Raw genomic sequence first — 17,424 nt, forward strand, 5'->3', positions numbered from 1 at the left:
TTAGTCTTAGTAAATAAATTCCAAAACTGTCTCTGCCCCAACATGCAAAAGTTTGGATTGCTCACACAATTCAGCGCTCATTATGTGTGATTTTTTAAGTTGAGCCAAATTAATTAATTTGCCATATGTGACATTTCAAGGACTTGGATTGGTAAGTGAATCGGCCCTGTACTGACACAGGATTGGATCAGGTCCCCTCCTACTTCTGAAATAACCAGCTTTTTGGTAAGTGAAATATTTTTTGCCATAATGCACACTAGGTGGCACAGCTATTTTAGAGACACCTAATATGAGTGACGAGTGGAAAAACATTATATAAACTGAACAGCTCTAAAATTATAGGACACAAATTAAACTGCATTGAGCAGAAATCACAACAGATTTGATTTATTGTTACAGCTGAGATCAGCATGACTGAATAAGTTCTCAGCAGGCCTCACCGTTGACAGTGATGTTGCCAGCTGTACGTGGGACACCGACCAGAGTGACGGGGTACAGGCCAGACTCTGCAGGCAGCGACAGCGCCGCAGGGAGGGATTCAAATTCTACTCCAGATGTCAGCAAACCCTGAACAGAAGATGGAACATTATCAGTAACACAGGAAGAAAACTGAAAAGAAAGTGCATTTCATATATTAAAAAAAAAATACTATTCCCAACCTCCAGCCTTCATTTTAAAAACAAAAAAGTCCTGATCATGTAAATTTGAAAAGACCAAAAATCAAGGAGGAGATGCATAAGTTAGATGATGTCACATTTTACTTTTATGTGATTTTATGATTTTATGTGATGTCACAGGCCGTTTATCAAAAGGAGAGAAATATATCCAATTGTATTTTTGAATTAATTATCAAAGTTCACGTGGTGGTGCTGCACTTCACCACACCCAGCAGACTACAGATCAGCTCCGGGTCCTGGGCTCCCTCAGATTGCAACTGGTACACCTCATCTTTGTTTCCACACCTTACAGATTGTAAGTTGTGGTCATTTTTATTTTATGAATTTTTTTTTTTTTTTTTTTTTTTACTTCTTTTGCTGGTCCTTTGATATATTTAAAAGTGATACAGCATATTTTCCAGAGTATGATGCGAGGTTTTGTTTTTTTTACTAGCTTTGAGGGTCCTACAACTTATATACTGAAAGAAAAAAAAAATTCACACACTTTATTTATTATTATTATTATCATAATAACCATTTAAAAACTGATAATAAAAGCATAAATCCCAATAATAAACATTACACTACAATAACGTCCAAACATCCCAAATTAAAGAGCTGATAATACAGAAAAAAGCTGCGACTTATACTCCAGTGCAATTTATATATGGGTCCTTTCTTTTCAATAGAGATTTTTAACAAGCACAACTTATACTATGGAAAATACAGCATTTATGTAGGGCTTTTCGAGGGCTTTTCAAAGCACGAAACAAAGTAAAGTCCAATAATAACAGAATAAATGGCAATAATAAAAAGTACTCTCCAACAAGGCAAAAAAAAAAAATCCTAAATTAAATATCTGATAATACAGAAAAAGGTGGGACTTATACTCCAGCAAATGTTTTTCCCCTTCAAGAGACATTTTTTGACAGGTGCAACACACACACTGAAAAACACACTTTACATGAAAGAAACATTATCATCTGTGGCCACAAGATGGCACCATCTACAAATATAACGAGCTGCTCCTGTATACTAACCTGAAAGAGGCACTGTGAAATGTAAACATGCACAACCTGAGCTCTGAACAGATGTCAGCGGCGACAAGAAGCAGTTTACTCGAGTTCTTGTTCCTCATGCAAATTAGCTTGTTAGCTTCCGCTCATTAACGAAGTATTTGCTTCATAACTAATGTGCTCTGTTTAAAAGATTGAATTACATTTAATGAGGTTAATAAATAATGTGCCAATTAAATTCTTATTGCATTAAGTAGTAGCACCACATTTAAAATAATGAATGTAACTTTTTGACTGGTGAGATGTGTGTTTTCTGAAACTTGGTGCAGAGACAGATCCAGTTGGCTTTCATCAACACTGCAGGTATCTTTTGTGCCTTAATGGAGAAATGTATTCCAAGTGCCCATCTAGTTTAAAACAAAATTAAAAGTGAATTTCTGCAATTGAGTCCTTCGGGTCTTATTTGACACTTTGCAGACGAGGCTTCAATTCATTTTCTGAAATGAAAAAAGAATAATGCCCAGCTGTCTGATTCACAGTTTGAGTTCCGTGTGAAGTCTCTTGCCAGCTGTGTCATCAATCCATCATTGTGATCCAGTCATGATGTTGTGAAATTTAAGAATGTCAGGATGACAGGAACATTTCCAGGGGAAAAAATGGTTCTACGCAGCATAAATGTTCTCGAGGGTCTCGAGTCGTGTTGAGCCGTGAACAGATTAAAACCAAATCACCCACAATCAAACACAGAAGAATGATCAGAAAGGGTTTAAACTCCCAAACAGCTTCATACAGACTCAGCATCAGTCTCACAAGTGATCTGAGGAACATATGCAAGACCACTGGTGAGTGTTAAAGTGTGCTAAACCAGACAACATGCTGTCAGTCTGACGGCCATCAAAAATATGAAAGCAAACCATTAGTGCACAGTTACTGAGAGAATAGCAGGACAGGTCACCTTGGACTCATCTGAGTCAGAAAAATCATCCACTTGGCTTCAGAGGTTTCATTAAATTCATAATCCTGCCCCCGATGACCAACTGTGTTTACATTCCCCGTACATAACGGCTGGTTGAGCGAGGCAGACTGAGGTGACGTAATGACTGCATCAATCCCCAAACTGCAGACGCTACCTCACTGGAGGGACGGCTGCCGAAGAGCTGAGCCGAGGTGCCAAGAACGTGATTTAAATTCTCCTTGGTCGCACTACAGCAGATTTACAGAAATATCAGTGTTCACCAACTGGAACGAGCTCATTTGCATTCAGCCTTGAAAAGGTTAACGAGGCCGTTACACTAGACGGCTGTGCAACACGGACCATTATGTTTAAGCTACTGTGCAGCCACTTCATTTTATATACTCGTACAAAGCTCTGTGTATTTAGCATTTTTCCCCACTTAGGTTATCTTTATATTGAAAAGCAAATAAAGCAGATTGGGTCGTGTAGAATGACACAAAGTTAAATTAGTAGTGCTCTGCAATGGGGTCTCAGCATCACTCAGAAAGGAGCATTTTAATTTTATTCTCGCCAGTGTGAGACGGTATATAAGTAAATGGCATCAGAAAGTGTTTCTGATTCAAGTTCACGAATGTGATGTACAGAGAAAAAAAAATACAATCAGTTAAAAATGAAAGTATGAAACCGAACAAGTTTCATACTCTGGACTTATGCAAAGAAAGTAACTGAATTTAAAGCCAAGCATCGTGCAGCAGCAGCTGTTTATATTTTTTCAACTACCCCAAAACACAAGAACACTGGAAACTTCAACTTCTCTAACTGGTTCAGAAATGTGTTATTTAACCAGTAAATTCCAGCTGAGATTAAGAACCTCTTTTTCAAGGGAGACCTGCTCAAGACAGGCTGCAGCAAACAGTTACCCAATTAGACAGACACAAATAAAAGACAAATAAAAATATAAAAAATATTATATATAAAAATTAAAAGTATATTGTAAAAACAGGTGCACATTGTGGAGTTGGCCTCAAGTACTCTTGCAACGTATTCCAAGCAGAGTGGACAAAAGTCCTTTTACCAAGTCACCCAATTAATTTAACTAATTAATCCCAGTCACACGGCATTTTATCTAACAGGCTGTAAGGTGAAGCCCATTCAGTTTAATTGGGACTCTACTGGAAAGAATTTTGATATTTGGTGATTTTATCTGTGTAAGAGAGCTGAGAGAGAAGTAACACTTTGCCATTGTGACATCACTACTGTACATGTCAAGGTGATTTTGGGGTAAAATGAAAATAAATAAATAATAATATGCTTTGCAGTATGATGTATTGGGCCAAATCAACTATGAAGGTTGACTGAAAGGTTTTGCATTCAACACAATTACACTCAACAAAAATATAAACGCAACACTTTTGGTTTTGCTCCCATTTTGTATGAGATGAACTCAAAGATCTAAAACTTTTTCCACATACACAATATCACCATTTCCCTCAAATATTGTTCACAAACCAGTCTAAATCTGTGATAGTGAGCACTTCTCCTTTGCTGAGATAATCCATCCCACCTCACAGGTGTGCCATATCAAGATGCTGATTAGACACCATGATTAGTGCACAGGTGTGCCTTAGACTGCCCACAATAAAAGGCCACTCTGAAAGGTGCAGTTTTGTTTTATTGGGGGGGGATACCAGTCAGTATCTGATGTGACCACCATTTGCCTCATGCAGTGCAACACATCTCCTTCACATAGAGTTGATCAGGTTGTCAATTGTGGCCTGTGGAATGTTGGTCCACTCCTCTTCAATGGCTGTGCGAAGTTGCTGGATATTGGCAGGAACTGGTACACGCTGTCGTATACGCCGGTCCAGAGCATCCCAAACATGCTCAATGGATGACATGTCCGGTGAGTATGCCGGCCATGCAAGAACTGGGACATTTTCAGCTTCCAAGAATTGTGTACAGATCCTTGCAACATGGGGCCGTGCATTATCCTGCTGCAACATGAGGTGATGTTCTTGGATGTATGGCACAACAATGGGCCTCAGGATCTCGTCACAGTATCTCTGTGCATTCAAAATACCATCAATAAAATGCACCTGTGTTCTTCATCCATAACAGACGCCTGCCCATACCATAACTCCACCGCCACCATGGGCCACTCGATCCACAACATTGACATCAGAAAACCTCTCACCCACACGACACCACACACGCTGTCTGCCATCTGCCCTGAACAGTGTGAACCGGGATTCATCCGTGAAGAGAACACCTCTCCAACGGGCCAAACGCCAGCGAATGTGAGCATTTGCCCACTCAAGTCGGTTACGATGACGAACTGGAGTCAGGTCGAGACCCCGATGAGGACGACGAGCATGCAGATGAGCTTCCCTGAGATGGTTTCTGACAGTTTGTGCAGAAATTCTTTGGTTATGCAAACCGATTGTTTCAGCAGCTGTCCGAGTGGCTGGTCTCAGACGATCTTGGAGGTGAACATGCTGGATGTGGAGGTCCTGGGCTGGTGTGGTTACACGTGGTCTGCGGTTGTGAGGCTGGTTGGATGTACTGCCAAATTCTCTGAAACGCCTTTGGAGACGGCTTATGGTAAAGAAATGAACATTCAGTACACGAGCAACAGCTCTGGTTGACATTCCTGCTGTCAGCATGCCAATTGCACGCTCCCTCAACTCTTGCGACATCTGTGGCATTGTGCTGTGTGATAAAACTGCACCTATCAGAGTGGCCTTTTATTGTGGACAGTCTAAGGCACACCTGTGCACTAATCATGGTGTCTAATCAGCATCTTGATATGGCACACCTGTGAGGTGGGATGGATTATCTCAGCAAAGGAGAAGTGCTCACTATCACAGACTTAGACTGGTTTGTGAACAATATTTGAGGGAAATGGTGATATTGTGTATGTGGAAAAAGTTTTAGATCTTTGAGTTCATCTCATACAAAATGGGAACAAAACCAAAAGTGTTGCATTTATATTTTTGTTGAGTGTATTTCATTAACAGCCAAAATATCGGAGTGAAAACTGATACGGGAATAATAATTTACTTATCGACTATCACAGTTTTAAGCATGTGCAGAATCGTAATATCATGCACACAGTAATTGGTAAAAAAAAAAAAAAAGTGGCGACGTAGATGGACGTGCGTTTGAAACGATTTTCTGTGAATGAATTTCTCACGGTGGGGGGCTGTTCATCTGGGGACATTCAACAGGAAATGAGTGCTGCTTCTGGTGATGCCTGTGTGGGTGTCAGTACAGTCAGGCCGTGGAGCGGAGTTTGAAGGGCGAAAATTCAGCCACGACGAGTCTGCGTGAGCAGGCCCATAGGGGGCGCTCCACAACATCCAGATAAGCTCTGACCAATATGTGGACACTTTGCAAAAGGCCTGTGCATACGTGAAGGTGGTTTATCTTGGAAAAGAAGCAAAACACGAGTTGACAAGCACAGGATGCACTGCAGCGGCTCAAATCTTACCACACACACACACACACAGACACACACACACACACACACACACACACAGAGCACAGTTTGGATTTCGCGCCCTTCAACTTTTTCCTTGTTCTCCAGCTGAAAGAACACCTGAGGGGACACGTCACACTAACGATGCAGAGGTACAAGCAGCTGTGTGTTGCTGGTTGTCAGAGAAGATACCAGATTTCTACACTGACGGGATGCAAAAACTTGTGCAGCATTGGAAAAGAAGGGTGACTATGTGAGGACACCGCCGGATAGAGGACATCCCAAGCTTTAAGCTGATATGATTCATGTGAAGATGTTGCTTGTTACTGAAATAATTGTGTAGGAAGAAGAACTTTTCAGCCGACCCTTGTGCGTGTGTGTGTATGTGTGTTCTTCCCATTGAATATATACAGTGTATATGTAATGAATAAAGCACAAATTTTCACTACTTTTAAAACAATACGCCATTCGCCGGCCACTTTATTAGGTACACCTTGCTAGTACTGGGCTGCACCCCTTTTGTCTTCAGAACTGCTTTAATTCTTTGTGGCCTAGATTCAACAAGGTGTTGGAAACAATCCTCAGAGATACTGGGTGGTGAGGTGATGATCTAGTGGTTTAAGCGTTGGGCTTGAGACCAGAGGATCCTCAGTTCAAACCCCAGCCTGACTGGAAAATCACTAAGGGCCCTTGGGCAAGATCCTTAATCCCCTAGTTGCTGGCGGTGTGTAGTGAGCACCTTGCATAGCAGCACCCTGACATTGGTGGGCAAGTGTGTTTGCGTGAATGGTTGAATGTGAGGCATCATTGTAAAGTGCTTTGAGAGTCTGACGCAGACGGAAAAGTGCTATATAAATGCAGTCTATTTATTTACCATTCCTCAGAGATGTTGGTCCACAATGACATGATGACATCACACAGTCGCCCATTCACCCAGTCTGTCCATTCTCCTCTGACATCAACAAGGCATTTTCATCTCCACAACTGCTGCTCACTGGATATCTTCTCGTTTTCGGATCATTCTCTGTAAACCCTAGAGATGGTTGTGGGTGAAAATCCCAGTAGCTCAGCAGTTTGTGAAAAACTCAGACCAACCTGTCTGGAACCAACAATCATACCACGTTCAAAGTCACTTAAATCCACGTTCGTCCCCATTCTGATGCTCAGTTTGAAATTCAGCAAGTCGTCTGCATCCTTAAATTCATTGAATTGCTGCCATGTGATTGGCTGATTAGCCATTTGTGTTAACAAGCAGTTGAACAGGTGTACCTAATAAAGTGGCCGGTGAGGGTGGAGTAACACAGAATAAAGAGTATACCTCAGATTTAAAAACAGCCCACTGAGCAACGATAAAGAGAGCAGAAAATGGTACTTGTCTCTAGGATCCACATCCAGATCCTAACCATAGTCGTTTCAGTTCTTATCACAATCAATACTGCAATCAATTTTCATTTAAAATAATTAAAAAAAACAATCTGTTCCTTTTTTTTTTTTTTTAAGAGTAATCCTGTGAACTAACCACCAAAAGAGACCAAGCGTGTAATCTCCTTGGCAGAGGTAATCACAGGGTGGGGGTTAGGGAGCGGAGTAAAAAGTGACCTCTTCAACAGAAAATCAATAGGGCAAAGCAAAGTTGTGTACTAATGTGGAAACCGTGTGTTGACTATGAATGGGAGCCTGTCTCGCCAACTTACAAGGTCACCTCTTTTTGATGAAAGACAGCAAGGTGACCTTCTGTCTGAACGGTTGCTCGAGTTAACATCATCTTTCTATGTCTGGAGCTGGTTTATACGTCTTCCATTTAACAGCGTTCAGGTACAGATGAGCTCTGAAGTCACTGAGTGCATCTCCATCTACACGACACAACGCCACCACCTGAAGATCACAGCGTCCACATGGCACTGAGACTTCAGCCTCTTACCTGGACCTGATCAGCTCACCTGAGGTATGGAGGACGCCGATGATTTTCTCAGCGCAACGTGAACCCGTCTTATTTATTTATTTATTCATTGCAAACTGTCAATACCGATATGAAACCCTGATCAAGTACTTGTATTTTCTGAGATACTGTACTTGCACCGAGTACAATGTTAAAGTTAATCCAATGTGCAGTGACAGTGCAACATCTCTGCCATGCACTAAAAAAAGAACATCTTCAATCCAAAGTCCTCCTTTATTTGTTAGTTTATTTAGTTTAAAAAGTAATAAGTAAACAGATTTATGTTTTCATGGCTCATCAATTCCTTTTAGTGTAGTATTGTAGTGGTAAAAATAGGACACTCCGAGTAACAATGACTGAATGATGTTTTAGTTGTTAAAAATATATTCTCATTATTATGGAAAAAATGTCTTTAAAATGTTCTTAACAGTTAATCGTTACTCTGGCTACACACACCTGTACTGTCTGTGTGTGTGTGTTAAGCGCACCGTGTCACATGCACCATCTGTCAAGCCAAAGTCACATAGTGACCAACTGAGTAATGGGTATGAAATTGAGATATATGTTTGCATCCGGTTTTGTCCTGTACAAATCCTTGTGAAATGCATTTCTTGTCAGCAGATGTCTGATAAATCCGTCGGAAAGTTTTATGCACACCCAAAACTTTGACCAGACATCAGATGGAGAGCTTCCCTGGTGGCTGCATGTTTGTTTACGGTTTTGTCATGTGGTTCATTAGCTTAGCTTCATGATGTGGATTAAAGTGCTGCACTGGGTGCCAAGTCTTGAAAATTGGGACAGAGCCGATCCAATCCGATATCGGCATAAGGTTCCGATAGCAATGTAATTCACAAATAGGAAATTTCGGAAACAACCTGCGGCGTTTTCTGATCCAGGAGCAATATTCAATATGTTTCAGCACACGCGTGTCTGTGTGCTGAAACATATTGTTGGCTGCTCTGGTAACCAGGTGCAAAGTGCGTTTGGGGGGGGGGGGGGGGGGGGGGGGGGTGCCTGAATGGAGGCGTGTCTCAATGAGACACGGATTAATGAGATACACTTTGGTTTAGGAAATCCCTTTCCGCAGTTTGCAGCCAGCCAGCAGGCAACTGAGGAGTACTGTTGCTGTCCAACTTTTCATCACAACATGCTCGCTATGTGACAATATCTTACGCTAGAAACGCCACAAAGCACGGCAGCAACGTGCAAAGTTTGGAAAGCCGTTGTACCGAGAGGCGGAAGCTCCATGGTGACCTACAATACAGAAAACTTAAACATTTGAAAAAGCACCACATTAAAAGGCACAAGGATTTGTTTTAGCCAGGAACAGAAAGACGAAAGCAGCCGGCCGGGTGTGACGATTTACTAAGACTGACTCCAAATATGAGTAAATTAAGTGTTTTTATTTATTTTTGGTGGTTTCTTGTGCATTTTGGAAATGCAGACATGCGCTCCTACCTCAAAACAGTACATGTACTCGGGGCAGGTGTGCCATCTGGTGATCAAGAGATGAAACTTCAACCAGTGACCCAACAATGGCCCGCATGTATATAAACATGTATACTATTAATCAGATTTATTTTGTTCCTTTACATTTGTGTGTTTCAGAATTCTAAAGAGCAAATTTCTTGGAGAGAGAGAGAGAGAGAGAGAGAGAGAGAGAGAGAGAGAGAGAGATGTCTTTTCTCTACAAAGTCTATGCTTTTTTTCCAAGACCTGCCATTTCTCATCAATCAAGATTTGATGGATTTGATTTGATTCTTTTCACAGGGGCATCCCAAAAATTGTGTCAAACTACATGTATCGTTTTGAGGAAGGAGTGCATTTCTGCATTTCCAAAACGCCACAAGAAACCACCAAAAAATAAATAAACTTAATTCACACTTAATTGTTTCACCAAAACATCAAATCTCGGCTTGTATCTTAGATGAACCTTATGACGAATTGTAGCTGAACTTTCAGGTCTTCTTTTTAAGAAAATCCTCCTCTACACCACTTCATCATGAAGCTGTATAACTGGGGATACAGAATATCCTCATATAAAATCAACAATCATAATAATAACAATATTAAAGCAAACAGAGCTGTGGTGTCAGAATAGTATCGTATCAGCAGATATTCAAATTCAAAAGGTTTTTGAAGTGAAAAAATGTGGATCAGTGCATCCCTACTTTAAAAAGATTGGCCTCACTCATGTGTCAGCAGTGGTTGGCTCTCACTGCGGTATTGTATCACTTCCTGTTCCGCAGCACAGCGGTGTTTTTCTGTATCTGTTAGCTGTTTAATCTGCGCAGTTAGATTGATCTAGTTAACTAGATAACGATTTGTTTCACAGTGTAATCTTCACGTGCCTTAACTAAAGCACTCCCTCTGCTGAATCACCTCTAAATTATTTACACATTATTCACTTTGTGTGTTTTTAGGAATCCGCTAGCTTAGCGCAGCTACTAGCTCTTAGCCGATTTAGCATGGCGGCTTCTCCTGTCTCTCCCGCACTTTTCTACTCTGGGTGTGAAATGTTTAGTTATTCCTCGGCCTCCTTTAGCAGTAATGGTACTTGTAATAAGTGTAGCTTATTCGTAGCTTTGGTGGCCAGGCTGGGCGAATTGGAGACTCGGCTCCGCACCGTGGAAAATTCTACAGCTAGCCAGGCCCCTGTAGTCGGTGCGGACCAAGGTAGCTTAGCTGCCGTTAGTTTCCCTCTGGCAGATCCCGAGCAGCCGGGAAAGCAGGCCGACTAGGTGACTGTGAGGAGGAAGCGTAGCCCTAAACAGAAGCCCCGTGTACACCGCCAACCCGTTCACATTTCTAACCGTTTTTCCCCACTCGGCGACACACCCGCCGAGGATCAAACTTGGCGACTCTGTTTTGAGAAATGTGAAGGTAGCGACACCAGCAACCATAGTCAATTGTCTTCCGGGGGCCAGAGCAGGCGACACTGAAGGAAATTTGAAACTGCTGGCTAAGGCTAAGCGTAAATTTGGTAAGACTGTAATTCACGTCGGCAGTAATGACACCCGGTTACGCCAATCGGAGGTCACTAAAATTAACATTGAATCGGTGTGTAACTTTGCAAAAACAACGTCGGACTCTGTAGTTTTCTCTGGGCCCCTCCCCAATCAGACCGGGAGTGACATGTTTAGCTGCATGTTCTCCCTGAATTGCTGGCTGTCTGAGTGGTGTCCAAAAAATGAGGTGGGCTTCATAGATAATTGGCAAAGCTTCTGGGGAAAACCTGGTCTTGTTAGGAGAGACGGCATCCATCCCACTTTGGATGGAGCAGCTCTCATTTCTAGAAATCTGGCCAATTTTCTTAAATCCTCCAAACCGTGACTATCCAGGGTTGGGACCAGGAAGCAGAGTTGTAGTCTTACACACCTCTCTGCAGCTTCTCTCCCCCTGCCATCCCCTCATTACCCCATCCCCGTAGAGACGGTGCCTGCTCCCAGACCACCAATAACCAGCAAAAATCTATTTAAGCATAAAAATTCAAAAAGAAAAAATAATATAGCACCTTCAACTGCACCACAGACTAAAACAGTTAAATGTGGTCTAATAAACATTAGGTCTCTCTCTTCTAAGTCCCTGTTAGTAAATGATATAATAATTGATCAACATATTGATTTATTCTGCCTTACAGAAACCTGGTTACAGCAGGATGAATATGTTAGTTTAAATGAGTCAACACCCCCGAGTCACACTAACTGCCATAACGCTCGTAGCACGGGGCCGAGGCGGAGGATTAGCAGCAATCTTCCATTCCAGCTTATTAATTAATCAAAAACCCAGAGAGAGCTTTAATTCATTTGAAAGCTTGACTCTTAGTCTTGTCCATCTAAACTGTAAGTCCCACAAACCAGTTTTATTTGTTGTTATCTATCGTCCTCCTGGTCGTTACTGTGAGTTTCTCTGTGAATTTTCAGAACTTTTGTCTGAGTTAGTGCTTAGCTCAGATAAGATAATTATAGTGGGCGATTTTAACATCCACACAGATGCTGAGAATGACAGCCTCAACACTGCATTTAATCTATTATTAGACTCAATTGACTTTGCTCAAAATGTAAATGAGTCCACCCACCACTTTAATCATATCTTAGATCTTGTTCTGACTTATGGTATGGAAATTGAAGACTTAACAGTATTCCCTGAAAACTCCCTTCTGTCTGATCATTTCTTAATAACATTTACATTTACTCTGATGATTCACCCAGCAGTAGGGAATAAGTTTCATTACACTAGAAGTCTTTCACAAAGCGCTGTAACTAGGTTTAAGGATATGATTCCTTCTTTATGTTCTCTAATGCCATATACCAACACAGTGCAGAGTAGCTACTAAACTCTGTAAGTGAGATAGAGTATCTCGTCAATAGTTTTACATCCTCATTGAAGACAACTTTGGACGCTATAGCTCCTCTGAAAAAGAGAGCTTTAAATCAGAAGTGCCTGACTCCGTGGTATAACTCACAAACTCGCAGCTTAAAGCAGATAACCCGTAAGTTGGAGAGGAAATGGTGTCTCACTAATTTAGAAGATCTTCACTTAGCCTGGAAAAAGAGTCTGTTGCTCTATAAAAAAGCCCTCCGTAAAGCTAGGACATCTTACTACTCATCACTGACTGAAGAAAATAGCCAGGCTGACAAAGAGTCAGAGCTCTATTGAGCTGAGTATTCCTTTAACTAGTAATGACTTCATGACTTTCTTTGCTAATAAAATTTTAACTATTAGAGAAAAAATTACTCATAATCATCCCAAAGACGTATCGTTATCTTTGAATGCTTTCAGTGATGCCGGTATTTGGTTAGACTCTTTCTCTCAGATTGTTCTGTCTGAGTTATTTTCATTAGTTACTTCATCCAAACCATCAACATGTCTATTAGACCCCATTCCTACCAGGCTGCTCAAGGAAGCCCTACCATTATTTAATGCTTCGATCTTAAATATGATCAATCTATCTTTATTAGTTGGCTATGTACCACAGGCTTTTAAGGTGGCAGTAATTAAACCATTACTTAAAAAGCCATCACTTGACCCAGCTATCTTAGCTAATTACAGGCCAATCTCCAACCTTCCTTTTCTCTCAAAAATTCTTGAAAGGGTAGTTGTAAAACAGCTAACTGATCATCTGCAGAGGAATGGTCTATTTGAAGAGTTTCAGTCAGGTTTTAGAATTCATCATAGTACAGAAACAGCATTAGTGAAGGTTACAAATGATCTTCTTATGGCCTCAGACAGTGGACTCATCTCTGTGCTTGTTCTGTTAGACCTCAGTGCTGCTTTTGATACTGCTGACCATAAAATTTTATTACAGAGTTTAGAGCATGCCATAGGTATTAAAGGCGCTGCGGTGGTTTGAATCATATTTATCTAATAGATTACAATTTGTTCATGTAAATGGGGAATCTTCTTCACAGACTAAGGTTAATTATGGAGTTCCACAAGGTTCTGTGCTAGGACCAATTTTATTCACTTTATACATGCTTCCCTTAGGCAGTATTATTAGATGGCACTGCTTAAATTTTCATTGTTACACAGATGATACCCAGCTTTATCTATCCATGAAGCCAGAGGACATGTTGGGAAAGTGTAGGAACACGGACCCACAACAGGGGGCGCAAATGAACGGACAATGGAGGAAGTCAAATAACAACACTTTACTGTTGTGAATAAGCACAACAAACACAACAGATTACAACAATAGACAAAGAAGTCAATTCACAAAATGTGTCACGTGGGCAGGCTCGAAGATAAGAGACGTCTGTCCAAAGCAGAACCGGAACCACACGATTTCCTCCGCCACCGAACCCCGGGAATACTGGAGCCGCCAAGTCCCGAACTCCCAGGTGGCCACTGCCTCCGCGTGTCGGATCTGGTACTGCTGGCGAGGAACAAAAACAGTTAAATGTGGGTGCGTTTGCACCCAGCAACCCGTATGGCGGGAAAACCACCTCCACCTCTCGTCGGAAGAATGTCTGCTATTTAACGCACAAAAGTAACAAAGTGTTAATGTCAAAAAGACAACACAGTCGGCTGAGTACTGTACCTCCTAGGTAGAGCGATATCTCGGCAAAGAGGTGGAGATGTCGTCTTGCTGATATACCACTGCTGATCAGATGATTGGTGACAGCTGTCGTAGGCGAGAAGTGACAGCTGTCACCCCGGCTGCTCCTGTGAGGCGGCAGCGCCCTCTGGTGCCTGGAGCCCGCACTCCAGACAGGGCGCCCTCTGGTGGTGGTGGGCCAGCAGTACCTCCTCTTCAGCGGCCCACACAACAGGACACACACCAATTAGCTAAACTGCAGGATTGTCTTACAGACATAAGGACATGGATGACCTCTAATTTCCTGCTTTTAAACTCAGATAAAACTGAAGTTATTGTACTTGGCCCCACAAATCTTAGAAACATGGTGTCTAACCAGATCCTTACTCTGGATGGCATTACCCTGACTTCTACTAATACTGTGAGAAATCTTGGAGTCATTTTTGATCAGGATATGTCATTCAAAGCGCATATTAAACAAATATGTAAGACTGCTTTTTTGCATTTATGCAATATCTCTAAAATTAGAAAGGTCTTGTCTCAGAGTGATGCTGAAAAACTAATTCATGCATTTATTTCCTCTAGGCTGGACTATTGTAATTCATTATTATCAGGTTGTCCTAAAAGTTCCCTGAAAAGCCTTCAGTTAATTCAAAATGCTGCAGCTAGAGTACTGACGGGGACTAGAAGGAGAGAGCATATCTCACCCATATTGGCCTCTCTTCATTGGCTTCCTGTTAATTCTAGAACAGAATTTAAAATTCTTCTTCTTACTTATAAGGTTTTGAATAATCAGGTCCCATCTTATCTTAGGGACCTCATAGTACCATATCACCCCAATAGAGCGCTTCGCTCTCAGACTGCAGGCTTATGTGTAGTTCCTAGGGTTTGTAAGAGTAGAATGGGAGGCAGAGCCTTCAGCTTTCAGGCTCCTGTCCTGTGGAACCAGCTCCCAATTCAGATCAGGGAGACAGACACCCTCTCTACTTTTAAGATTAGGCTTAAAACTTTCCTTTTTGCTAAAGCTTATAGTTAGGGCTGGATCGGGTGACCCTGAACCATCCATAGACTTAGACTGCTGGGGGGTTCCCATGATGCACTGAGTGTTTCTTTCTCTTTTTGCTCTGTATGCACCACTCTGCATTTAATCATTAGTGATTGATCTCTGCTCCCCTCCACAGCATGTCTTTTTCCTGGTTCTCTCCCTCAGCCCCAACCAGTCCCAGCAGAAGACTGCCCCTCCCTGAGCCTGGTTCTGCTGGAGGTTTCTTCCTGTTAAAAGGGAGTTTTTCCTTCCCACTGTCGCCAAGTGCTTGCTCACAGGGGGTCGTTTTGACCATTGGGGTTTTTACGTAATTATTGTATGGCCTTGCCTTACAATATAAAGCACCTTGGGGCAACTGTTTGTTGTGATTTGGCGCTATATAAATAAAAAATAAATTAATTGATTGACTTTGAAAAAGTAGTCCAATTACTGATTACTCCTTGAAAAAGTAACTGTTACTTCACTGATTACACAATTTTAAAAGGGACCAAGTTAGATTACTAGTTATTAGTTACTTTCAGCAGCTGCCATGAACAACCCCCCACCACCTCAACATGAAAATGATAACCCATTTTGCCAATACTCACTTTATAGCCTCCTTTCTTTCAATGAACATAAATACTTGTTTTTATAAAAAGTAAATAAAGACATCTTTCTTGACCTCATATTTAACTGGTGACAACAACATAACAGTAAAACGTACAATTTCTAACCAACATTGTATATAAATGTAACGATTAAATTCTTTAACACTTTTTTAACATTTAAATTATTTTTAAACATTTTAGTTGTTGAAATTATTATTATTATTATTATAAGTAGTAATAGTATGAAAAAATGTCTTCAAAAGTGGACCTTTAATCTAAGGCTGTTGTGGGAAGCCACCGTCCCCCCACCCACGTCGCCTTCCTGCGTGGATTCGCCCCTAACTTGCTGTCTAATCAGAAGAATGAATAACGTTTATTTATGCAGAAAACACGATCACATTGACAGGTAAAGTTTTATCAGCTTCTTTTTTTATATATATATATATCATGTCGTCCTCAGAAAGAGACTTTAAGCGCATTTGGGTTAGTACACTCAACAAAAATATAAATGCAACACTTTTGGTTTTGCTCCCATTTTGTATTAGATGAACTCAAAGATCTAAAACTTTTTCCACATACACAATATCACCATTTCCCTCAAATATTGTTCACAAACCAGTCTAAATCTGTGATAGTGAGCACTTCTCCTTTGCTGAGATAATCCATCCCACCTCACAGGTGTGCCATATCAAGATGCTGATTAGACACCATGATTAGTGCACAGGTGTGCCTTAGACTTCCCACAATAAAAGGCCACTCTGAAAGGTGCAGTTTTGTTTTATTGGGGGGGGGGGGGAGATACCAGTCAGTATCTGGTGTGACCACCATTTGCCTCATGCAGTGCAACACATCTCCTTCGCATAGAGTTGATCAGGTTGTCAATTGTGGCCTGTGGAATGTTGGTCCACTCCTCTTCAATGGCTGTGCGAAGTTGCTGGATATTGGCAGGAACTGGTACACGCTGTCGTATACGGCGGTCCAGAGTATCCCAAACATGCTCAATGGGTGACATGTCCGGTGAGTATGCCGGCCATGCAAGAACTGGGACATTTTCAGCTTCCAAGAATTGTGTACAGATCCTTGCAACATGGGGCCGTGCATTATCCTGCTGCAACATGAGGTGATGTTCTTGGATGTATGGCACAACAATGGGCCTCAGGATCTCGTCACGGTATCTCTGTGCATTCAAAATGCCATCAATAAAATGCACGTGTTCTTCGTCCATAACAGACGCCTGCCCATACCATAAACCCACCGCCACCATGGGCCACTCGATCCACAACATTGACATCAGAAAACCGCTCACCCACATGACGCCACACACGCTGTCTGCCATCTCCCCTGAACAGTGTGAACCGGGATTCATCCGTGAAGAGAACACCTCTCCAATGTGCCAAACGCCAGCGAATGTGAGCATTTGCCCACTCAAGTCGGTTACGATGACGAACTGGAGTCAGGCCGAGACCCCGATGAGGACGACGAGCATGCAGATGAGCTTCTCTGAGACGGTTTCTGACAGTTTGTGCAGAAATTCTTTGGTTATGCAAACCAATTGTTTCAGCAGCTGTCCGAGTGGCTGGTCTCAGACGATCTTGGAGGTGAACATGCTGGATGTGGAGGTCCTGGGCTGGTGTGGTTACACGTGGTCTGCGGTTGTGAGGCTGGTTGGATGTACTGCCAAATTCTCTGAAACGCCTTTGGAGACGGCTTA

The 17,424-nt window shown here is 41.8% G+C and overlaps 1 protein-coding gene across 1 annotated transcript in view; it reads right to left on the bottom strand.

The window, feature by feature from the left end:
- trappc9 (trafficking protein particle complex 9) overlaps positions 1–17,424 on the bottom strand; it is a 417,688-nt gene that overhangs the window by 323,732 nt on the left and 76,532 nt on the right. The window contains 1 exon segment of the mRNA XM_034160137.1: positions 441–567. Coding sequence (XP_034016028.1) covers positions 441–567 — 127 coding nt within the window.

The sequence above is a fragment of the Thalassophryne amazonica genome, chromosome 20, assembly GCF_902500255.1.
Source record: "Thalassophryne amazonica chromosome 20, fThaAma1.1, whole genome shotgun sequence".
Classification (NCBI taxonomy): Eukaryota; Metazoa; Chordata; class Actinopteri; order Batrachoidiformes; family Batrachoididae; genus Thalassophryne; species Thalassophryne amazonica.